General features: G+C 33.9%; 1 protein-coding gene across 2 annotated transcripts in view; it reads left to right on the top strand.

Moving 5' to 3' along the window:
• LOC126739396 (bone morphogenetic protein 1-like) overlaps positions 1-25,740 on the top strand; it is an 85,409-nt gene that overhangs the window by 43,975 nt on the left and 15,694 nt on the right. The window contains exons 4-11 of one of the 2 annotated variants that reach the window (XM_050445062.1): positions 3,333-3,587; positions 11,219-11,397; positions 12,274-12,507; positions 12,563-12,784; positions 12,845-12,998; positions 13,059-13,325; positions 23,412-23,575; positions 23,622-23,803. In XM_050445062.1, coding sequence (XP_050301019.1) covers positions 3,333-3,587; positions 11,219-11,397; positions 12,274-12,507; positions 12,563-12,784; positions 12,845-12,998; positions 13,059-13,325; positions 23,412-23,575; positions 23,622-23,803 — 1,657 coding nt within the window. The remainder of the gene's footprint in view (positions 1-3,332; positions 3,588-11,218; positions 11,398-12,273; positions 12,508-12,562; positions 12,785-12,844; positions 12,999-13,058; positions 13,326-23,411; positions 23,576-23,621; positions 23,804-25,740) is intronic. The other variant, XM_050445063.1, reaches the window with a different exon arrangement.

Here is a 25,740-nt window from a genome sequence, read left to right as displayed (position 1 = left end):
GGCTGATTGGGCGATAATTGTCAATTTTTGCTGTGGGGCCTTTCTTATGTATTGGCCTGACAATCAACGGTTTAAAATATTTTGGTATTGAGCCGGTTTACCGGTGTTAAATATATTGAATTATTCGATGGTTCTAGGATGTCGGTAATAACAATGTCTTTCTCCGGTGGCTTTATTTTTTCTTTAATTTTATTTCCAATATTTATGAAGTAATTATTGCAATAGTTGGCCATATCTTTATTTGATGTAAATTTCTTGCCATTGTCGTTCACTATGCTTGCTTCCATCTTCCTGTCTGCTTTTGTGTTTGTCGCATCCTTTATGATTTGATAGATTTTTTAAATATTTTTACTATTTTGCGAAATTTGGTTCTTATAATATTCTAATTTGGTTTTTTTTATTAGATCGTTCACGTAATTTGAATTTCTGTGAATTTGTGAGTTGCTAAGTCTACATCTGTTGTTTCCACGGTGTCCACCCAAAATTCGTTTTTGATTAAATTAAGGAATTTGTCATAATCTATTATTTGATACGTATTTTTTTGTGTGTTTTAAATTCGCTTCACTTGCGAGTCAATTTGTAGCATGATCGGAAAGTGATCTGTTATGTCTGTATTTAGGAAAAATGACTTAGCCGATAGGTCACTCTTAAATTTTGCAAAAAAAATGGTCAATGCAAGTTTCGGTCTCATTTGTCACCCTAGTTGTAATACTAATAAATTGTTGTATTCCAGAATTTAGTGATGATATATACCTATTTACGATTGCTTTTTCTCTATCGTTTGTATTAAATAAGTTTAAGTTAATATCCCCAGTAAAAATTTCCAAATATTCCCTTGCATTTATTGAAAAGAAGTTTTCTAAATCGTCAACAAAAGAATTTATTGGATTTGGAGGCGGTTTATAAACCGCAGTGAAACCAAAAGTAATATGATCAATGGAAAAAACAAATCGGCTGAGGGTCGCTCCAGAAATTGGCAATTTATGTGTTAAAAAAGTAACGTCAATATTAGACCTTATGTATATCATAACACCATAATTTTTATTATAATTGCCTTCATTGTAAAATAGGTTGTAACCAGGAATATGATAGCAATTGGTATTCTCAATATTAAAAGTTTCTGTAAATTTTTTTTATAATATTAGGACCTAATCCATTTACCCCAACCCCCCTCTTTTTTGATTTTTAATACTCGATGTGATGATGGGATAAGCTTTGTAATCGCGAAACCGGTCGTCACAAAATTCAGAAATTAGGAATTTTCTGGAGAAATAAGACCTTTTTTTTATTTAGATTTTTTATTTATTCTTTTAAATTTATATCTCTATGTTGTTGAAAATAAGGTAAAATATTTCTCAAAGTGTGTCTACGGTTATTGTTGTTGTTATTGTTTTGTAACATGTATCTCGACCTTTTATATCCTTCTAGATATTTTCCCCAAAACATATCACACTATCATCTGCAAATAGGAGGACTATCCCAAGGAGCACCAAATTTACCGATCTAGCCTCTTTAAGTACTGTTTTGGTCTTGGCATATTATATTAGATTCGATTGGTAGCTTTTACTAATGTTAAACATTTTACCTCTGAGAAGGAGTAAAAAACGGTATTGAACGCTTTGGTTAAGTCAACAAAGAGACAAAATTTGTCCATGATATTTAATGTGATGTCTGGATCTGTTGCAAATAAAAAACGTGATCATCGGCGAATTTTGAATGAAGCCGCTCAAGTTGAAGTTTTGGGTCACTTTGGAATAAATCCTAATACTTCATTACGCAAAATTGTTGCTGCCACTGGTGTTTTATTAGGCTCTGTTCATACAGTTGCCAAACTTCATAAATTTTATCCATTCAAAATGAAAATATTGCAAGAATTAACCGAAGACGATTTCGATAGGCGTGTTGAGTTTTGTGAAAAAATGACTGAAGCGATTAATGATAATACTATTCATGTAAAGAATATCTGCTTCAGCGATGAATGCTTATTTTATCTTAATGGATCTGTTAATAAGCATAACTGTAGATATTGGAGCAATGAAAATCCTTCCAAAGATTTTTCTAATTTTCTCAAAAACGAATCGACCGATTTAAAAAAATCAAACGTCAAAATAAAATAGTTCGAAAGAAGACCTTTTAAACAAGCTATTACTCGATACCCCTTGCCATTTAAAATTTTTAAGGGGATGACCCTGGGGGGCAATAGGTGAAAGGGGGTGAAGTAATTTTAGGTTAGAAAGTTGTCCTTCACAAACCTTTTGACGTATTTCGGCGTTTTTTTTTTAAACAGTGGTTTTCGATAAATCCGTGGTGGAAAGTTTTCAAATGAACACCCTGTATATATTATATATAATTAAATATAGATCAAATATGTAATTTATTTGATCGTACTGTATCCATTTTTTCTGTGTATCGAAACCATTACTTTTCAAAAGTTCAATCAGACATTCCAAAGTTTCTGGTATGGAAATGCTTAGGAACAAAGAAACCAACATTTCGTCTTTAGGTTTTTGGATTTATGGTAAACAATATAATTTTGGAATTATTGGGTTAGAATTAAAGTTGTAACTTGCACGTGCTTCTTAAAGAATATTAAACTTCTTGTTATATACAATGAAAATATTACAAAACTTGTCTGACTGCCGCGATTTCCAGACTTCTCAATTTTGGGGCATGGTAGTTAGTTCTTTCAGGATGCATCATCCGAAACTGAGAACCCCTCACCCCATTACATATACAGTGAGGAGTGAGTGAGAGGCATTCAAGAAAAACACCTTGGTCGGAATACATATACTAGAGACGAGAGCACAGTCTTCATGGGAGAACTCAGGGGATACGAAGGAAAAAGAAAGAATTAACGAAGTTAACTCTGTACACATTATCTTTTGGAATACCATGAAAAGTTTGCTCTTTGCTTAGTGTCCAAACTAGAGTTGAATAAATAAATAAAGTTATGAATATCCAAGCCAACCAGACGATGTTCTGCGAAGAGCTACCCACTCCATAACAAAAAAAGATAGAGTGTATTTAGGTAGAAGGAAAAAATGACACTTCAATCTTAAACTTATTGCCCATTACTCTACTAAAATATTATCCTTAAAACTTCATACTATCAACATCAACAAAAAATATTGACTAAAAAAATGAAAAAAAGTTGGAAAGAATAAAAAGCAATATCTGTTTGTTCTAAAGGCAAGAATTTACCAAATGGAACTCGTTTAAATGGGTGCTTATTCTTGGTTTTAATTCTTTATAATATCTGTGACACTAGAAATATCTATTTTATACAACCTCTAAAAGCACTGTTCTTTTTTTTCACTAAAAATAATTTTCAGGAAATCTAGCGGAGCTAACTTTACATTCACCAACAATCACAGGATACGAAAAAGGGCAGCGGCGACCACCGTAAAAGAACGCCTCTGGGACGACGGGATTGTCCCATATGAAATCGACGAGAACTGGAGCACTTTCAGGAAAGCCTTGGCGAAACAAGCGATGAGACATTGGGAGAATCACACTTGTCTCAAATTCATCGAGAGAAACCGAACTGAAAACGTTAATTATGTGTTTTTTACCGAAAAACCTTGCGGGTAAGTACCAATAAGAATTATTATTTATAAGATTTATTTATATATAAAAATACCACTTCTCTTTCCGGAAACAGAAATAAATTGTATATTAGCCTTTTCAAAGGGGAACAGTTTGTATCCTTAAGTGTCAATCTACTACTAAAAAAATATTATTCAGTATTAATATTATGCGGATTTACTATCGACAAAAAAAGAAACAAAATCACAACTGCCTAAAATTTTCCACTAAGCGTTTCCTGCTCTCATAACCATTTGTTTACCGATATTCTAAAAATCTCTGTGTTATTTCGTTCGCAATTCTCTATTTGGTTAAAAAGCTACTTAAGATATTTCCAAAATATTAAAAACAAAGATATTATGTGTGCCTCTGCTTATCCACATATTTAGAAAATAAGACATTTCAGGTATGATAGAATAATGCTATTGTTTAATTACTTTTTTTTAAATTTTTTGGCAGAAGCCAATTAATTTTCTTTTTGTCAATCCGTAATAGCATAGTAAGCAGTATAGTAAGAAGGCTGTTGTTGAAAAGAAAATTTAATACAGTTACTACTTTATAAGGTTGAAGCTTAACATTTTTAATGGGTTATATACAAACTAAATTTATATTTGGAATACCCGACTCTAACAGGAATTTAATTACATTTTTGTTTATTTCTTGATATATGCCTAGCATAGTTTTATGTGTGGTTTTTTATTTTTTTAATGTTATTCTTAGTTATATCTTTTATGGATATGGCTAGGTTAGCTAGTTATTTTTTGGGGGCATGGCATTGGCGTAGGGTGCTGATGGAGGGTAATAGGAATAATCTTGTTTTTTGTAATGGATGATAATAGCGGAAATGGGTAGTTTGGTCTTAATACGCACCAATTATTAAAATCCAATAATAAGTTTTTATGTGGTCATCTCAATATTCGGTCCCTTAATACTGGATTCGATCAATTTGTAAATTATATCGATGACTCAGTTCCATACAGCAACAAGTCCGAATTTTGGCATTTTCGGATTATTTCGGAAATAAGTTCTCATTAATTGGTTTTCTTAATTTCATACGGCAACACCTCAATATGTTAGTTTTTTGCCTATTCTAATCGACATGTTTCTTTTTTTACTTACAACCAATTTAGTATTTCTGCAATTCAATACGGCAACAATTTTAAATGCTGCCTTATGACACAAAGGTCTTAGTAACACATAGCAATATTTCGAGTTGTTTCTCTATGAAATTGGCTTTTTTGCGTTTTCTTCTTGAGGTTATGTACTCATAACTTTTCAGTCTTTTTCAAACGCATTTTTTGTGATTTTTCTTTATATAAAGTGATTGATAACTCAAAGGATGGTTGAGAATACAAAAAAGGGTCTCCGGGAAACACGTGCACAATATGTTTTACGTTTAGCTACTCAAAACAATGAGGTAAGTATTTGTTTATTAAGTTGGTGCTTTAGGTGTTATTTTTTAAGGAACAAACAACTCCACAGCTTTATTTAGTTTTTTACTTTATCTTAGCTTTCTACTGGAAAATAAAATTAATGTGATAGAAGTCAAATATGTTATTTTTTTTTAATTTTAGTTAGCACCAAAAGCGAGTGAACCAAACATGTTAACAAATATAAATATCGATAACGATGCCTTTGATATTCAAAATAATATTATAATATTATCACCGACGAATGTGGATTTTTCGAGCAATAACCATCCAAGTAATATTATTATTGAAGAAGTAAGTCAGATGGATCCTGGGACTGATGGGCATTAATATGTGAAAACAATATTGGATGACAATGATTTACAGGTATATTCTTTTACGTGTACAATGAAATAGAATTAAAATGTTATTTACATTATTTCTTATTATTTTAGGCAGAGTTGCAGTCTAACGGTGAACTATTGATAATTAATAAATATTGTGAGGGCCAAAATTGTTCCATGGAGCAAAATGTTATAATAAAGGTAGTAACTAATATTGCTTTAGTTAAAATTTTGTGGTAATAATAAATTATTATTTATTTGTAGGAACCACTACATACATTATTAAACTTGGATGTTCAGAAAATGGATAATATAGAACTTAGTGCTGATAATAATATTATTATGATTGAAAAAAATGCAATGCAAAATTTTGTTGAGATTCCAATTGAAGATTCTTTTGAACAGGTTTGTAAACCATTTTAAATGTATGTTTTAGTGTTTGACTTGTTACACAAAAACAGTAAGTTTCTTACGAAACACTATATTATTATCTTTTATAGGGAACCAACAAGAATTTTTCTAACACACAAGAACAAGAGGTGACACCTGATATTGACGATGATCATTTTATCTCTAACGATTTAGATCAAGGTCCCAATTATGATCCTGAAAACGAAAGTTCTGGGTCCAGTGAGTATTCATCTGAAAACGGCGAGAAAGTAAGAGGTGAAAGTGAAGTAGATAGAGATAATGAAGATTCTGCGAAGAAACGAACTAGGAAAGTTTTAAGATACCCGGAAACATGGAACAGATCCATCGCCAAAAAAAGAAGAAACGGGGGGTTAGAATATGTTAATGTAAAGAATAAACTAGTTAAAAGTCGAAAAGTTGGATTACCTTGCGCGGATAAATACAGATTAAAATGCAGATATTGGATAAGTCAAGAACAACGTAAGGCAATCCATAAAAGGTTTTGAAAAATTGGAGATATTCTTTACCAGAGAGATTATTTTTTACAATGTATGGACCCAATAACTCCTAGTAAAGAATGCACACCCCAATAGCAACCGGTCCAAAAATTATGCATACCATTTTGAGATCGAAGGGGAAAGAACCAGAGTATGCAAGTCATTTTATCTGAGCACTTTGGATATCAGCAATAAGCTTATTTTCACAGCAACAAAAAAAAAAAGATGGGAGCGGTATTCTGATGCCAGACATGCGCGGAAAGCATAAAAAGGGTGGTAAAAAGGTAACCGACGAAATAAAAGGTGAAATCCGAAATCATATAAAATCTTTTCCAACAATGCCATCACATTACTGCAGAGCCCAAACAAATAAGAGCTACATAGATGGAAGCCTTAATATTGCGTCAATGTACAGACTTTATAAGGCAAACTGCGAAGAACTTAATAAACCGTTTGCCAAGCAAAACATGTACGAAACCATCTTCAACACAGAATTTAATATTGCTTTTTACATCCCCAAAAAAGACCAGTGTATGACTTGTGAATCATTAAACAATTGTATTGAAACAGAAAAGGAACTAAAACAAGCAAATTATGTAAAGCACATAAAGGAGAAAAAGCTATGTCGGCAAGAGAAAGAAAACGATATAAATAAAGCAAAGTTAGATAACACTAAACAGGTAGCCTGTTTTGATCTACAGGCTGTTTTGTCTGTTCCCTGTGGGGATATTAGTGTCTTTTTCTATAAAAGATGACTTGCTACATACAATTTCACCATTTATGATGTAGTTGGTAATCAAGGTTTCTCTTTTACGTGGCATGAAGGCCTTGGTAAACGTGGCGCCAATGAAATTGGAAGCTGCCTTCATATTTTCTTAAAACATCATGCAAAGGGTACAAATATTACACTTTACTCTGACAATTGCGCCGGTCAGAACAAAAATAAATTTGTTGTTAGTCTCCTGTTACACTGTGTAAATTCAATTCAAAGTATTGAGGAAATCACATACAAATTTCTAGTGGTCGGCCATACCCAAAATGAAGGTGATGCAATGCGTGCCTTAATTGAGAGGGAAAAAAATGTTGTCTTCGAAGTGGGGCCATTTATACCCCCGACCAATTAATTCCCATAATACGACTTGCAAAAAAAAGGGCAATACTTATAAGTGCATTGAAATGAACTACACTGACTTCTTGGATGTAAAACATTTGCAATCAGAAATTGGTAAAAATTTTAATCAAAACGTTATTGGCGAGAAAGTCCAGTAGCAGGAAATTTGTGCGATAAATGTTATAAAAAGTAACCCTTTTAGCATTTTTTTATAAAACCTCGTACACAGAAGATGACTATAAGGAAGTTGATGTTCGTTATAAGACTAGGGGTAAATGTAATTCTAGTAATAAGAATATTAATCTAAAGAAGCTTTACTCCAATCCAATAAAAATACCACAGGCCAAAAAAACGACCTTATAAGCCTATGTGATTCTAATGCTATACCAAGTCAGTACTGGAGCTTTTACAAAAATTTGCCAGCTACTTCAAAAGTTTGTAATAATGACCTAGCAGTTAGTGATTCTGAATAAATTAGATATTGTAAATAATAATGGTTACTGTTAAACCTGTTTTGTAATAAAAAAGTTATGTTAAATCTCTTTTCTAATTTTTTTTTTAAACAAAACCAATCCTATACTATTATTTACATTATAATAACTGAAATTAAATCATAGAAGTAAATACATTATCAGTGTCATAAAGCAACAAGTCATCAAAATTGCATATAATACCATAATTCAAAAAAAAAAAATATTTATTGTATCTGACTCCTATTGCTCAGAGTGTCTTTAATAAATCTCATCACCTACAATTTAAAATATACCCATAGAAAACTTTTTATGGAACAATTAAATGTGCTCATTATGTTTAAGAGCCAATAAATAAAAAACATGCATTTTGGACTTGGTGCTTTATGGAACTGGACCATCAATATAACTGATAATAACTTTGACATTTTGGGATTAATTGAGACCTGGTTGACGGCTTATTAACTTGGCACATAGAATTAAAGGTTATAATTTCGTCAGGAAAGATCAATTAGGGCGTGGCGGTGGGGTCGGTTTTTATGTTAAAAAATATGTTAATTTTGAAGTTTATCATATTATTCACAACCCGCCACAGAACTTCGAATTCTTAAGCATAAAAACTCCAGCAAAACATTTCTAGCAAAATTTTTTTTTACCGTAATATATTATACCGTCCGCCTTCATCAGATATTAACAGTTTATTTACAAATATTGTTTCTTTATTTAATCATGTGGTTTTTATAGGAGATATTAATATTAATTTACTAAAGAAGTGTAGACTTTCTGACAGATTTTTAGCACTCTACATTTAATTTAAGTCAAGTAATAACCGAGCCTACAAGATGGAATATACCTAACAATACAAGTACCCTACTTGATGTCAATATTATAAATAAACATTTCCCAATTAATGGAGTGGGTTCGTTGTCTTTGCCACAAACCATTAATGATCACAACTTAGTATTATGTTGTCTTGAGTTTCCTAAAAGTAAACTGGGACATTTTAAAATAAAATGTAGGAATTATAGTGTTATTAATACGGATTTATTTGAGCATGACGCTTTAAGACTTAATTGGAATATTATCTATTACCTAAATTCCGTTAAAGATAAACTTGTGGCTTTTGACAACAATATACTTTGTTTAGTTGACAAACATGCGACAATTAAGACTAAAACTATTAAAAATAAACCATTTACTCCCTGGATAACTGACAATATTAAATTGTTGTGAGGCAGCAGTGTTTTATCTCGGACACTGCAAAAATATAAAAAAATAAAACTGAGTTAAATTTAAACTATTATAGGCAATTGCGAAACATGTTATTTAGCGGGAAAATATTTCATATTTTAACACACTTTCTACAAAAAATAATCATAATTTTTAGAAAAATGCTAATAAACTACATCTAACTAAATCAAAGAATACCGATGTGCATTGTAATTTTAGAAATCCAGAAGCCCTAAATAATTATTTTTCTCAATGCATTAACCAAATTAACAATAATATATCACAAGCCAAATTCAGTTTTTACAATGAAAATAAATGCAATAATAGTAATCAAGAATTAAATTTAAGTCTTCTTGATGAAGAAAGCGTTAACAGTATAATTAAAACCATAAAATCAACGCTGGGGCTGACGGACTTTGTATAAATGATATCAAGCTTTTTCTACCTTTTTGTAAAAAACCACTTCTAAACATTTTAAATACTTGCATTCTTACAAATGTATATTCCGATATCTGGAAAAAAGTACTTATAAGACCCATTTCAAAAATCTCTAATCCAAAAGAACTAAAAGACATAAGGCCTATAAGTATTTTATCAGTAGTTTCTAAAATTCTATAAAAGCATATTCACCAACAACTTTATATTGTTGTTAACTCATTTGGTATACTTCCAGATACGCAATCGGGATTTAGGACAAATTATAGTACAACTACTAGTCTGGTGGGAATGTTAGATAATATAAGACTTAACGAAGAACATAAACAAACTACTTGCATGGCGGTGCTTGATTTTAGCAAAGCGTTCGATACAATAAATCACTCATTGCTCCTTGCAAAGTTTTGATATTTTGCATCCATAGTTTCTGTTTTTGATTTCTGTCTTAAAAATAGATTAAACTTGTTTTTAAAAATCAGCAATGGAAGTTTAGAGCAGTCAAAATATCTTAACTTGAAAATTGGTGTTTCTTAGGGCTCCATATTGTAACCTCTTTTATTTTCGATTTATGTTGCGGATTAGCATAACTGTATTGAACATTGTAAATAACAACAATATGCTAATGATTCTCAGATATACCTACCATTAAATTTTTTATATTTTAATATTTCTGAGCAAAAAATTAAATCGGATATACTAAACATAGTTAACTATTCTTGATCCAATGAGCATAATTTAAAAAGTAACCCTGCTAAATATAACATCATTTTATATGCCACAATATCTCGAATTTTTAGCTGTAAATCCCCAACAACCTGGGTGTTAATTGAAAAATATCCCTTTCTATTCCTGAATACTTCGGCATTATCTCCTCCTAAAATCATGAAATGATTAATTCTAATATAAGTACCATCGACACAACCAATCCTTAGAAAACCTGGAAATATTGTAATAGTCTGTTGAAATTCTTCACTTTTCATGCTCATTTGTGGCACCCTCCTGAAAATCCTTGAAACTGTTGTTTGATGACATCCAATAAAATCTGATATTGCCGTTTGATGGTTGCCACAAGAATACAATCGTAATGTTGTTAGCAACTGATTTATTGGTGTTAAACTATTATTGTTACAAGAGAAATAAATTATAGTCATAAGAACACTTTGAAGCACCTTTCTGGGACAATATTTTTTTTTCGCTAAACAACTTACAGGTTATTGTTCTACTCAATCTGATCTTCAATTTTACTTAGAAAGTTTAAAACAGTCTGTTTAGTTAAGCGAAATCGACGAAAAAATGAAAAATTGTCCATGCTGTCGAAATATTCACTTCTTTCATAGTTTCGTCGGGGAAAACCAGTGCATACGGGCGCTAATGCAACATTTGTATACATCGTTGCATCAAGACGTTAATGCTACATTAGTCATTTTTTAAATTCTTCCTTCTTTTCCTCATCTTTCTTTTCTTGTTTTGAGGCATCATTCTCTTGAGGCTTTGGCTCTTCAGCCTTTTCTCCTCGATAGTTGATTTAAAAATCTTAATTGCTTAAATGGTTCATAGTGAACATTAAATTTTTTTTGGGAATTTCATCACTTTGGGGATCATATTCACTCGGTTTAATGCAGTTTCAGATCAGAATACACTATCTGGTTCACGGTAATGCTAGAAAAATCTGTTATAATTTTATAATTTCAATAATAAATCACTCATATTCATTTTTCCTTTCTAGATGTTGTTCTTTCGTGGGTAAAAGAGGCATAGGAGCGCAAGCATTAAGCATAGGAGAGAGCTGCGCCCGATTCGGGATAGTCGTGCACGAAATAGGACATGCGATCGGGTACTATCACGAGCACACCCGACCTGATCGCGATAACTACGTCCAAGTGTTCAATGAGAACATCATGAAAGGTCAGTGTAAACAGTGTAATTTTGTTTGTTTTTAATATTATTTAATTGGAATTTTATGGATGTTTATGAGACAAACGAAGGATTTTATGTTATTTATTGAGTGAACGGGCGGTATCTTTACTTGATATATACCGGGGCGAATCGGAAAATTAGTTGAATATTTCTGCATTAATTTTTTTTCAACAATAGGAGACGTAATGAATACGCTAAACATTTGGTGAAGAGAGTCCAACATATTATGATTTCTAAGTGATTTTCAGAATAAAATCACTGTTGAGATAAATATCTCAAGGCTACTGCTATTAAAGATACCTTACAAAAAATCTTTTATTGCATTCAAGTTAATAAGATAATAATCCTGTTGCAGGGGGATTCTTGCATGAGTATGCTATTAAATCACTGCCTATAGACATTTAGAATGTACTTTTAAAATCACAACGCTTAAAATCACAACGTAATTAATAGCGGTTCTGGGATAAATCACTAATAGGATAAGTAAAAATTAACATCACTGCTATAATAATAAAACAAAAATAATTTTTTAGCAGTTTTGGGTCCTTAATTACTCTTAATTACTCCACGGCTGTTAAATATTTGTATACTTCCTCTTCTTTGGGTGCCATCTGTTATCAAAGGTTGGATATTATTATTGTTATTCTTTCTTCTTTGCCGCCACTCTGAAAATTACTGATGGGATAAATTATCTACAATTTTTATCAATTATTATTATCGTACTGTTCAAGTATGGCGATCCAAACTGTCTTCAAATGACTCCAGAGCAATCACAGTGTAATAGTAATGACTTGCTATCTAATAAATGCCACTAATGAAAGGGAAGAATGGTCATTCTAATAATTGTCCATATTGTTCCTGTAGGTCAGCAAACGAATTTCCAAAAACTACCAACGGATCAAGTGACCTCCTTAGGACTTAAATACGACTACGACTCCATAATGCATTATGCCAGAAATACTTATTCCATTAACGTTTACCTGGATACCATACAGCCAGTTGGTATTCCCCAGGGAAAGAAGGTTCCAGAAATCGGCCAAAGAATCGGTCTTAGTGCCGGAGACATTCAGCAAACCCAAATATTATACAATTGTCCCAGTAAGTATTTTTTAATAAAAAAATTATAAAAATAAAAAACTCGCTATTTTTTCAGAATGTGGAAAAACATTTCAAGTGAAATCCGGCACTTTCGCACCCCCTTTACCGACATTAAACTCGGTGGATGAGAAAACGGAGTGCGAATGGCGGATCAGTGCCACCCCGGGGGAAAAAATCATCTTAAATGTGACTTTTATGGATATTTTTAAGTCTCCCAACTGCTCCACTGATTATTTGGAAGTTCGTGATGGATACTGGAGGAAATCCAAGTTATTAGGTTGGTAATTTAGAAAAGAAACGACGATGGGAAAATATAATTCTTAAATGTTTCTTCCAGGAAAGTTCTGCGGTAGAGGTGAAATCAGTGAAATCAAATCGGACAGCAGCAGGATGCTCGTCACATATGTGGCTGAAAATAACCGACAAACCAAAGGATTTGTGGCTAACTTCGAAGTGGTTTGCGGTGGGGTGCTTGAAGTCACTTCTGAAGGGTGAGGGTGACTAAGTAACCTCAAAAAATCGAATAGATCATTATATATACCTTATTTTAGCTATTTGGCTTCACCAAACTATCCAGAAGACTACCATCCAGGGAAAAAATGCATCTGGAAGATCACGGTGCCCCAAAGGTACCAAGTGGCTTTGAAATTCATGTCTTTCGACCTCGAACGTCACGAGGAATGCAAATATGACTACGTCTCTATTCAGAACGATTTGGATACGAATTCGACGGTGGTTAACTCGTTTTGTGGATCTGTTTTACCCGATCATGTGATATCTACGACCAATGAGATGACTGTGACCTTTGTTAGTGACAAGTGAGTATTTGTTTTGCGTTTGTATGATTTGGTGTTAAATGGAATTAAATTTTCCTGGTTTCTCAGCCCTCAAAGTATAGAAATCAGCTGTTTTTGGCAGATCCGAGTTAATTTTTTACAGAATTTTAAAATTTGACACAGCCACGTTACAGTAAACAGTTACAGGTCATTTTGTAATAGGAGTCTTCTGTAATGGAAAACATGGTTCATTTATCTTAACTTGCTTTGCAGATCCCATTCAAAATTGGCTTATCAGTTGATGCAAACAAAATGCAGCCACATCATGCAGATTGTATGCGGAAAGGTTTCATTTAAGAAATACGTAATAATTCGTAAAATACGTAATTCGCGAACGTAGTCGTATTAAATTGTCTTATAATACGCTCCTATGGTATTATTGGTCTTATTTTTTAAGTGATAAAAAGGTAACATTCTGTGTTAAAATATAAATTGCCATATTTGTTTACGACCGGGTAATAATAGATATTTAACTGACTGCATTCCATATTACCTCTCGGTTTTCACATGAAAAAATTGTCATGGAAATGTGAGATATGTGATCCTTCAGTATTTGAGGTTAAAAGGTGTTCAGGCGATGTTAGCTAACCCGAACGTATAAGAAAAAGGAGCAGAGTTGATGGTATAGGGGACCAGGATATCGATGTTAGTGGTACATTGCAATTTTTGGTGCAACAAATAAAAGAGCTTAACCAAAAAGTTGGTTTATTGTTGATAGAAAATCGTAGCCTGAAAGTTAAAATAAAAAAATTACAATACTGTAAACAGCAAACAGTGGCGCCAAGTAGCAATGTTCAGTTGTCTTATGCCGGAGCGATTAAAAAAAAAACAACAAAGTGAACAAAGTACTGCTCATTAAACAAAAATCTGCTGACAAAGATGTCCGGCAAGTAAAAGAGGATCTATATATGCAAAAAGGTCAATCCCTCAGATGTTGGTGCAGGTTTATCCTTGGATAAACCGACTAAGAATAGGAGCATTATTGTTAAATGTGACACAAAAAGGATATGACTACCATTCAGGCCCAAATACAAAAGAATATGGGTGACGCCTATAGTGTGGATATACCCAAACGCTTGGAATATCGTATGAAAGTAGTAAGTATAAATGAATCCGAACACAGTTAAACTACAACAACAAAACCCCTTTCGCATTAATCTGCCAAGCACTCGAGAGCCGCGGCTCAGAACCCTGTTTGGTGAGCTGGATAGAGGCCATGCTCTCGAAACGTCATGCATCTGCCCAGCTCAACAACGAGATTGTCGAAACGTTGGCGGCTAGGAGCTGCCCGCAGGGAGGAGTACTGTCTCGTACCTTGTGGTGCCTTGTGGTCGACAGCCTGATAAATCTTTTAAACAATGCTGGCCTATACACACAGGCCTACGCTGATGATCTGGTAATCGTTTGCCCAGGGAGAGACGCCGTCTTAATGCGGGGCCCTATGATGAGAGCCCTGCTTATGGTGGACATATGGTGCCTCTCGGGGAGTCTCAGGATTTACCCCAAAAAAGCAGAGCTCCTACTATTCACGAGGAGACGTAACTTTGGCACGCCCCCTGTTATATCTCTAGCGCTCTTATGCAGCTGCATTAATCCAGGACAGTTCAATTTCTGGGAATCAAGTTAGATCCCAAACTCTCCTGGCACGAAGACACCAGAATGAAGAAGGCCACCTGCGCGCTATGGGCCTGCAGGCGGGCTTTCGGCAATACCTGGGGTCTGTCTCCTAAGATCCTCCACTGGATCTACTCGCGCATTGTGAGACCTCTTCTCACATACGGGGCTATCGTTTGGTGGCCATGTACAGAGAAAGCGAAAATTCGTGCTCAACTGGACAGAGTCCAACGTCTTGCATGTCTCAGCATAACGGGTTCTATGCGGACGGCGCCAACTAGAGCGCTTCAGACTCTGCTGAGCCTTCCTCTTCTGGACCTCGTTGTGCAATTCGAGGCAATGAGGACTGCGTACAGGCTATACGTCCTCGGCGAACTACGTACTGGCGAGACCGGTCACGCAAAAATTTAGTCACGGGCCGTAGAGGAATGTCCTCTCCTTCTAATGAGCAGTGACTGCATGGCCCAAGTGACTGTGGACTGCGAGGGATTCATGACGCACATTGCAGGCAAAGAGGAGTGGCAGCATTCCAACAGACCTGCATTGCTAAATAGGGGGATCATCTGGTACACAGATGGCTCCAGAATGAATAACAGAGCTGGATCGGGGCTTTGTGGTGGGATCCCACCACAAAGTACCAGAGTATACCAGTAGGGCATACTCACTGGGCACGCCACCGTCTTCCAGGCCGAAGTATTCGGACACCGCAATACAGTCGTATCAATATGCTCGGACAGCAGAGCTGCCATTAAGGCTATCACGGCCGCAAAGGTAAGCTCCAAGCTTGTACTAGCGTGCATAAAAGTCCTGAAAAAACTGGTACAGGTTGGCTGCAGGGTCCAGCTCGTCTGGATACCTGGCCACGCAGGCCATGCAGGTAATGAGGAAGCGGACTCTCTTGCCAGACTGGGATCCGCGAATGTGCTGATGGGCCCGGAACCCATAGTTGGTATCGCCAAATGCGTTGCGGTCGCGTCAATGAAGGGTCTGCTGGACAAGTGGACCCACCGAAGATGAACTGAGTCCCCTGGTATGAGACAGGCCAAAGCGCACATAGGTGGGCCCTCTGCCTGTCTCACCAAAAATCTACTACGCCTAAAAAGACGCGAAATTCGACTAGTGACAGGTCTTTTAACCGGTCACTGGCACTTCAGCCAGAACCCATCTCAATACTATCGGTATAGCGGACAACCCGGAATGCCGATGGTGCTGTGAGGAGGATGAAACCGTTGACCATGTAGTCGGGGAGTGCCCAGCACTCACGCGCGCCAGGTTCAAATACTTGGGTAACACTTTCAGTTTACCGAGTGACTTTAAGTCTTTCAGACCAGAGAGCCTTATCGGTTTCTCTAAGGCCGTTGGGCTCTGGTAAACCCCGGTGGGGCATGACGGATCCATTAGGAGACCTATATGCACAACTGCCTTGGCAGCCCACTGTTTCGACAATTCAATTCACAGTCTAACTGATAGTGAAATTGTCTCAAAAATCACGAACCAAAATAATTGGCAGAGTAGCACTGGCAATAAAATTAAAATAGTTAAAAAATCTCCTATAATAAATAATAGATTCACCATGGTGGCCATAGTTGATGCAAACACTTACGGATGTTAATAATTGTCAATCTTATAAGAGGGTTGAAGAAATTCAAATAAGCAAGTATATGAAATAACAATTAGACCTTATTATTGAACTTAATACAAATATTATTTATTTCAATTGTCAGAGATTTATCAACAACAAATATAACATAACAATTTTAATTAATGATTGGAAACCTAAGATCATACTTTTGAGTGAGTCATGTGAGCTGATCATCGATGGGTACAAGTTAGAACAATGTACTAGTAATAATAGTAGAACAGGAGGAGTTTCGGCACTGATTAGATGTGATGTTAGATATAGAATTAGAAAAATAGTAAATGTTGAGAGTTATGTCTGGTTATTGTCCCTTAAAGTATCAATGTCTAATCATAAGTATTTATGTTCTGTTTTGTATCATCCACTTTAAAAAGAAAAAGCTACATTTTTGGATTTTTTTAACGAATATCTTGATGAGGTCAGTACTTTTAGTACTTTTATTGCTGTCGGTGATTATTTCTGAAACCGCTTCTAAAAAATTTGAAATCCACACGTATACGTGTGGATTTCAAATTTTGAGACGTGGATTCGCCAAGCAAGACTGTGCGTTAATTGTATGAATTGGGACAATTTATGTTATCATTGTTTTATGTTATAATTTGTTTTAAATAAATGTTAAAATATTGTGATATTTATTTTATTCTTGTCTTTGTCAGTGTTGTTGTAATATTTTGTCGTTGTCATTGTATATGTACCATTTTAACATTGATTTTAGGCTTACAATTATATCTTTACCATTTTATATTTACAATTTTAACTTTACCATTTTTAATCTAGGCTAGTTTTTATCACATTTTAATGGTATACCTTTGATCAGTGATGACAATAAAATAGTTTTCAATGAAAATACTACTTGCTCTTGAAAAAATTTAATTTTTGGTACTGATGTTCCCTGAATAGACCGGAGCTGTCTAACAAATTGAAACACAAGCAAACACATAATATTTTTAGTTTTAATTCCCTTTTTGTCAATGGGCAGAATCAAAATTGCAATTAACTTTTCTTTTCAAAATTTGTAAAACCTTGAAATATGTCAACTTAAATCAATGTCTCCGTCTATCATAAAAACTGAATTATAAGTCAATTTGTAAAGGAAATTTTCTACAAAGGACGTTAACATAAATAAGTAAAATTTTAATTTTTGTTTCAAATACTAATACTTTTTAAAAAAATATGTGGAATTTTAAATTTTTCTCTAATTTATCCCAAATACAAAAAAAATTAAATCAAGGCTCGATCTAGAGCAAAAATCATTTTACAGGCAATTTTGTAATAAGATTTTTTTATTTATTTTTAGAATCTTATATTTTTTTTAATTTATAGAATTTTAAATTTTGTTCACAAAAAAATTTACAAAAAAAAATTAAATCAAGTCTCTTTCTGTAATCAAAATCAAGTTATATATAATTTTATAATGAGAGATTTCTGCAAAGCATGTTAAGAAAAATAAGTTAATTTTAATTTTTTGTGTCAAAGACTAAGACAATTGGGACAATTTATGTTTGTATTCAAAATAAATTAGGGTAAATTTGAAAATTCTACACGTTTTTTAAGAAAAAATTACTTTTAGTACGCTGGACAAGTAGTTTTTAATAAATTACTATTTATGAAAAAAAAACATTGAATTTTATTTCTCATGAAAAAAAAAGTAGCTATTTTGACGCCTAGTATAAATTGGTCAAATATTCCAAGGGTTAAATAGTTTATGAGTTATGCTAAATTAAAGATTAAAAAATGGGGGTTTATGGGCTAATTAATGGTAATATCAAAAAATGGGCGAACATCTGGGAAGTAATTCAAATTTGTAAAACTGGTCCAAATCAGGTTTTCTGGCTATCCCAACAGTATATTTTTTTACGAACCACCATTTAAAAAGAATATATACAAAAAATAAGCAGGCTTTCTGTACAGGTTCAGATATAATCAGGCTTTCGGTATAGGTTGAGGCATATTCCATTTTTAGCGCTGTTTCTCCAATTCAAAAAAAATCGTTGGATCTCTAACACTAAAACTACATATCTCTAGATATCACCATTCTCGAGAACAAAAAATGCCCTTTTAACCTCTCCTAGAATCTGGTCATTTCCTTTTATGCGACAAAGCTTTGCAACACCGAGGATAATGTTTTAGGGAGAATGGTGAATTATATTTAAATGTAAATAAATGAGTTGTGTAAAGTACCTACCTACTGGTGCTAATTTTATAAACTTTTCTAATCTAATCTTTTTTCTTATCTAATTTTCAAACTTTTCTTGCCTTTGTATATTTCTTAAAGAATGTTCTGAAGCAGTATTTGTTTTATCTGTCCTATAAGATATTACACAGAAACATAACTTAATTTCTTCAGACATAGCTCTTTTGCGAATTTTATGAAACACTAACAGAAAACCACCTGCAATCCATAACTCAGATATGCTGAAATAATCTATGTGGTAAAAACTACCTTCACGAGTCGATCCAATTTTTATCAGCCAACCTGATATTGTCACTTTTTGCAGTACATTGTCTACCAATAATTTGCCAGACCATGAATTAATATTCTTAGAAATTAATTTGAAAACATGTAAGCCGCCACCAAAATTCATAAAATATGGGTGTTATAAAAATTTCGATATACGCGCATTTGAATATGACCTACATAGAGCAAATTGGTTTAAAATTTTACAAACAAATAATATCGACGAAAAAATTAAAATACTTAATGAAACAATTTTAGCCCCTTTTGAAGTCCATGCGCCATTAAGGGAGGTTAAAGTGTGGGTACTCAAAAAAACCGGCTCCGTGGCTTATTAACAACGTCGTAACGGTACAAAATAAATGAAACTTAGCTTTACAACAATTTAAACAAAACCGCTCAAATGAAAATCGCCTCTTATACAACCAAGTTAAAACGTATCAACTTGTAACAACCTAGTTAAAATAGTAAAAAAGGCTAAAAAACAATACATTGAATACATCTGTGCTCACAATAATCCATCTAAATCCTGGAAATCATTATCCCACATGGGCTTTACTACTTTTAAGAGCTACAACATCTATCCAATCCTGATGCTACAAATAATTATTTTGGATCATTTCTACATATTATTTCTACCAAAGGTACTGAAAAAATGAACTTTTACAAAAATAATATATAAAAAAAAATTATCTTTTAGTTTTAGTCTTTCTACTACAGAAGCTATCCATAAAGCTAGACACTCAATAAATACAAATGCGCAAGGTACGGATGATATACCTATTTCCCTGCTAAAGTTATGTGGCCCCTTGTTAGATACATATATTCTGCATAGTCAATTGCTGAATTGAACAACAATGTTTTCCCAATTCTTGGAAAACAGCAATTGGCGAATCATTAACGAAAATTAGGAATCCTGCATCTTTATCAGATCTTCGAATTGTAAGCATTTTGCCAGCACTTTCAAAGGTATTCGAAAAAATCTTATACGATCAGATGTATGCATTTGTGACCGATCATCATATTATTCCGGACAACCAATGTGGCTTCCTCAAAAACTCTAATATATCTACTGCCCTAGCATCGGTTACAAATAGCATTATCGAGTCAAACGATAAGGGACTGGCCAGTCTTTTGGTATTATTAGACTATTCAAAGACTTTCGACACTTTGGACCATTCACTTCTTTGCGCCAAACTTCACTATTACGGGTGTAGGGATGAGTCTGTAAACATTATTTCGTCTTTTTTGAGTGATCGATCCCAAAAAGTTTCGTACAATACACGTTGCTCTGAAACTCTAAATATTAGATCTGGTGTGCCCTAAGGATCAATTCTGTCTCCGCTCTTTTTATATTATATACTGCTGATATTCTTCAATCTACTAGTTACTGCACAGTCACTGCTTTCGCTGACGACACACAGCTTGTACACCATTTTGACACATCTAACTATGTCGATGCGGCGCAAAAGGTCAACATGCAATATTGTTCATATGAGGTGCAGGAAAAAGCATGAACCCATCTCTCACATTTAACACATTTTATCCAGTGGTTGTTTGGTCGTACTTTTCTAAGCAACCAACACATTCATTCTCATCAAAAATCTCGTCATCGGTGGAATCATTAATTAAAAAATCATCATCATTATCTGATGACGACTGACTTTCAACTAATTTGCGTTGGGCAGAATTAAGAGCACTCACGCGAGAAAGTGAGAGTGCTTTTTCTTTTTGTTAGTTTTGTTTCTGTTTTTCTAATTTTTTGGCTTCAAGCTCTAGTTTTTTTAGTCTCTTCTCTTTTTTTTCCAAAATGTTGATAGGGCTAGTTGGGCAGACTGTGTTCTTTTTTTTGGATTCTTTGAAGCTATGATCTTGGGAACAGGAGAAAGATCTTTTAAAATCCTCGAAGGCGTCCAATCTGATGTACAAGCGACAGGCACTGCAGAATGATTATCCAATGTCTTAAGAGGAGAAGAGTTTGAACTTGTCAATGCTATATTGGGTGTTAATGTGGATTGAGGAGGACCAGGTTCTAAGCGTTCACTTAGTAAATGTTGAGAAGGTAGTTCATTTTCCTCGGCAAAAAGAAAAGCATGATCTGGGATAGCAGATGGTTTCAAGGGGTAAATTCCTGTAGCACGAAATCCTGATATTCCAATCTCAGTTGTTGCTGCACGTGTCCAAGAATCAGCAAGAAGTTTTCTAAAATGTCTGCGTTCAATACGTTTGCCTGGATTTGCCCTTATAAATTCATCATATGCACGTTTAAAGTAACTTTTCAGTGGCTTAAAAAGAGAGTGATCAAGGGGTTGTAAAAAATGGCTGGGCAGGCACAATAATAAAATGTAATTTTCCAGGGCAGTTTCTAGCATTTCATAGGAGTTCATATAAGAACCATGACCATCTAAAATCAGGAGACACTTTGCAGCTGACTTCCTGGGTATGAAGTGATTTGTTAGCCAATCCATGAACAGCTCTTCACAAATATAAGCAGACTTTTTTCTCATTTTAATTCTGGCTTCGGGCGGCATATTTTCTACCCAAACTTGTTGCTTGTTCACCCCCTTAAAAATACAATATGGAAGTAAAAATGAACCTTCTGCATTACAGCAAGCCACAAGAGTTATAGTCTCTCCTCTTTCTTGACCTTTAATAACATGAATATCTTTACTTCCTTTTGCAGCGATAACTTTTCCAGGATCACTGTTAAGCTGTAAGCCACTTTCATCCATATTAAAAATATTCAAAGGCCTATTATAAGCGATATTATCTGTTAACATTTTTGATAATAATTTAAAATAATTATTAACCTCTTTTTTATTTAGCCCTTGAGCTCTTGCTAAAGAGACGCCCTCTGCTTTTCTTATAGAAAGGCTCTTATTTCGATTTAAAAAAAGTTTCAACCAATCTTTTCCGGCCATATGGGCTTGTGTATTGAACCTACTTTTGATACCCAACGATTTTGCTAAATTGTAGGCTAAAATTCTAACAGTTGTTCTTGTTGGTGCAAATCCAGAATTTTCTAGCTTTTTAATATGCTCACAAAGCTTTTTTTCAACATCCTCCCTCAAAAGTGATTGTCCACCCATTCCACCCTTCTTAAAATCGTTTTTGTGCATTCTAAATCTTAGCGTTCTTTCAGGAATATTATTTTCTCTTGCAGCCTGTCTTATTGAAACGTTTCTGACTCTTACAGCTTCTACAGCTTTTAGCAGTTCTTCTTCTGTCCATTTGCCCCTTGAACTTTTTCTAGGACCGTAAAATGTTGGCATTCTGAAGGATCTGAAAATAAACATTGGCTTAAAAAAGTAAACAAATTCTTATAAATTATGCGTCATCTATCCCAGATGTGTGGGAGAGATGACGCAGCTATATTATTCTATATGTTATGAAGTAAACGCACTCGCCTTAATATAAGCACCTTACTAACATAACCTAGTTTTTCCTACGTCAAGTATTTTTTTGGTTATTTACGAACTTTGGTTAAAATAAAATATTCTTTAACATGTTTCGAAACTTCGTGGTACTTACCAATTAGATAAATTATACTGCACCTATATTTTAACGCCTTTTTATATGAAAAAACAAGAGAAACCGAAAACAGTACCAGCTCTACCACATGGCGTGCACGACTAATAAATTGGGTATGGTTACACATAATTTTGGCTCTGCGTCATCTGTCCCGGTGCGTTATCTCTCCCGACTTTACCCTATTATATTATAGTTTTATGGAATAGAATCTTAATTTTATTATTATTAGTTTATGTAATAAAGAATTTTTTCTTTTTTTGGTCAAGTTAGAGTAGCCCTTAGGACTAGACTTCGCCATTACTTATAACTTACTAAAATAACTGCTTTAAAAAAAGATAAAAATTAGGTTTTTTTTTGTGAAAAAATGAAGCAAAAATTTAATTTTTTTTTGTAAAAAATAATTTTCTTACAGTGTTGTTTTCTGTCTTTTTACTGAATCGTTTTCCGTCATTTTTAACTCTCGCAATTTTTAAGAAGGCTACAGCATTTTTATAAGTATCACGCAAAGAAAAGTGGTGGAGGCAATAACTTGAAATAAACGCATTTGTCAGAATGACCACAAGTCAAAACGTGATCTATAAGCTACTCTTGACAAAGTTAGCTCATCGGCATACAGTTTGCACGAATTTTACACGAACGGTTCTTTTTGCCTGATTTGTCCATAGCTTAACCTGTAGCTGTAGAATAATCCTTCCTAAACGCATTTTGGATATCTGATATTACAATTTTGTTATTACATGCATATTGGTATATCTACCTATACATAAATTTTCAAATACAAATATTTTTGAAATGGTTAGCAAAAAAGAATCGTCTAAACTTTTTCCAGATCTAACCAACGAGGGGGCTTTTCAGCAAAAATCATCGCCGAATTCAACGAATGCGAAAAAACCGATCACGGCTGCGAACAAATTTGCATCAACACACTCGGAAGTTTCATGTGCTCCTGCCATCCCGGCTACGAAATTCACTCGGATAAACGCAGTTGCGTCGGTAAGTCTATTTCGTAAACCAGTTTACACGATCAATATTCAATTAGACGTTTCAGATGCTTGCGGAGGAAAGTTTACATCCCTTAACGGAACTGTCACTTCACCGTCATTTCCCGAATTGTATCCGAGGAATAAACGATGCGTTTGGGAGATCGAAGCGCCACCTCAACATGTTATTTTCTTTAATTTTACCCATTTGGACTTAGAGGGTAACAATTACGATCAACAGGTAAGTTTGCAGTAAGATTATTTGAGAAGAATCTTAAAAGGAGAATTTAATTAAGATGTTGCTTAAGCTAAATTTTGAAAAATTCGATCCTTGACAGACTCAATGAATAAAATTTTAATCTTCATCAGATTTTCTTAATAATCTTCGCTGAGGATTCAAAATATGTAAGTGAACCAGATAATATCCTTTCTTTGGTAATTAAAAGTATCTCAGTCTTTGCTGCATATTTTCAATATAAGCCTTAAATAAAAGATTAGCCTGATGTACTATCCAATATTGTCGAATATTGTCAAGATGATCAACAATTCTCAAGGGTCTTTAAAACGATCATTTATAAATATCTTATAATTCTACTGTGAAGTCACCGAATAAACCCAGAAAGTGATAATTATAAATGAACCTGGCCAAATTGATGTTATTTATAGAGATTTTGATAATGTCTCTTTTACAATATTTTGAAATCTAGTTGGGTGAAGAATATAGACTGTACTCTGATCTTTTAAAAGTACTTAGAGATTTGTTTCAGGCACTCAAGTGCCAGGAATATATTTTTAATTAATTTTTGACTATACTTAATTGCTTTTAAATGCCTAGAAGAGGGTTAGGGCTTAATGATTGACTTAATCGACTATGGCAGGTACTCAAAGTAACTCAAATGCCTGGCAGAGTCTTACTTATTATTCTTGTTCTTCCTTTCTTGTCTTTTCTTCTTTTCTCTTTCAATTCTTTTGAATGTGTTAAGCTATTACTGGGGCAGTTTTTTATGTCTTATGAAATTTTTAAGTTTATGAAAAAATAATAAAAATTGAAAAACAAACACATTTTTTACCTTTAAATCCCTCTTCAGGAGTTCCTCTATATGAATGTAACGAAAAAAACACGAAAATATTGTAGGCCGATTAGAAGTTATGTTCAAAAAGGCGCTAATAATGAATAATTTGCATTTGAACTAAGAATATTTGATGTTAATGGCAACACTATGGTTTTATGTGCTGTCTACAAGCCTCCTTCAAATTACGTCGAGACGTCGCGTAATAAATGCATTTTTCAGATTTAACCCTTTGGGACCCAATTTTATTTTTAATGACTTTAAGGATATTTTTGCGAGTTATGGTATTTTAAGAGATCATTTGACAAAAATATGACAAAAATATATACAGGGAAAGCAAAAAATTGTGGGACTATATCCCAGCGGGATTTTTAGGTGGGTAAATATCCCTAGGGGCCAAAAAAACAAATTTTTGTATTTCAAAATTTTAATTTTTTTTATTCACAAAAAGACAACCCGCAAAGGTAAGTATTTTAGGACGAATGATAAAGCGCAAAATAATGCTTGCACAACCCTACATCGCGCATTGCACAAATAGTAGTGGTTCTACGTTCTTTTTTCTGAAGAGCGCAACGAGCACATCTTCGCCGTTTCGATGTTTTTATTGGAAGGTGATCACCCACATTTTTCATTACTTTTAATCTCTTTGATGGCCTTCCACAACTGAAATCTTCGAAGTTTGACTGAAGTTTGCTGTTGTCCTTCTTCGATTAGGTCCTCTGATAAAGTAAATAAAAATTCCAGTAAGGGTATCTTTTTTTGGGTACGACGTAAGTCATTATATATTACCCAGCTGTTAACAACATCAATCATCAATGGTCGATAAAATACTTTTTTCCACCATTTGCATGATTTTCTGCCAACGTCATACACACCACTCATCTGATCAGCCAGATCCACACCACCCATGATTTCATTGTAGTATGCAATAGCAGTGGGACATGGTACGTCAACTCTCTGCCCAGTCTTGCCTTTCCTCTTCACACAACTCATATCAGGGATATGGCAGTTACTCAAAAGAATAATCTGCTTTGTATCTTCCCATTTGATCGCGATAGAGTTTGTTTGATTTGATAAAAACTCGCATTCACCCTTAGACATTTTTCGT

This window comes from Anthonomus grandis, chromosome 8 (assembly GCF_022605725.1).
Source record: "Anthonomus grandis grandis chromosome 8, icAntGran1.3, whole genome shotgun sequence".
NCBI lineage: Eukaryota > Metazoa > Arthropoda > Insecta > Coleoptera > Curculionidae > Anthonomus > Anthonomus grandis.
The sequence above is the reverse complement of the archived record's forward strand: the minus strand, read 5'-3'. Positions and strand labels throughout refer to the sequence as shown.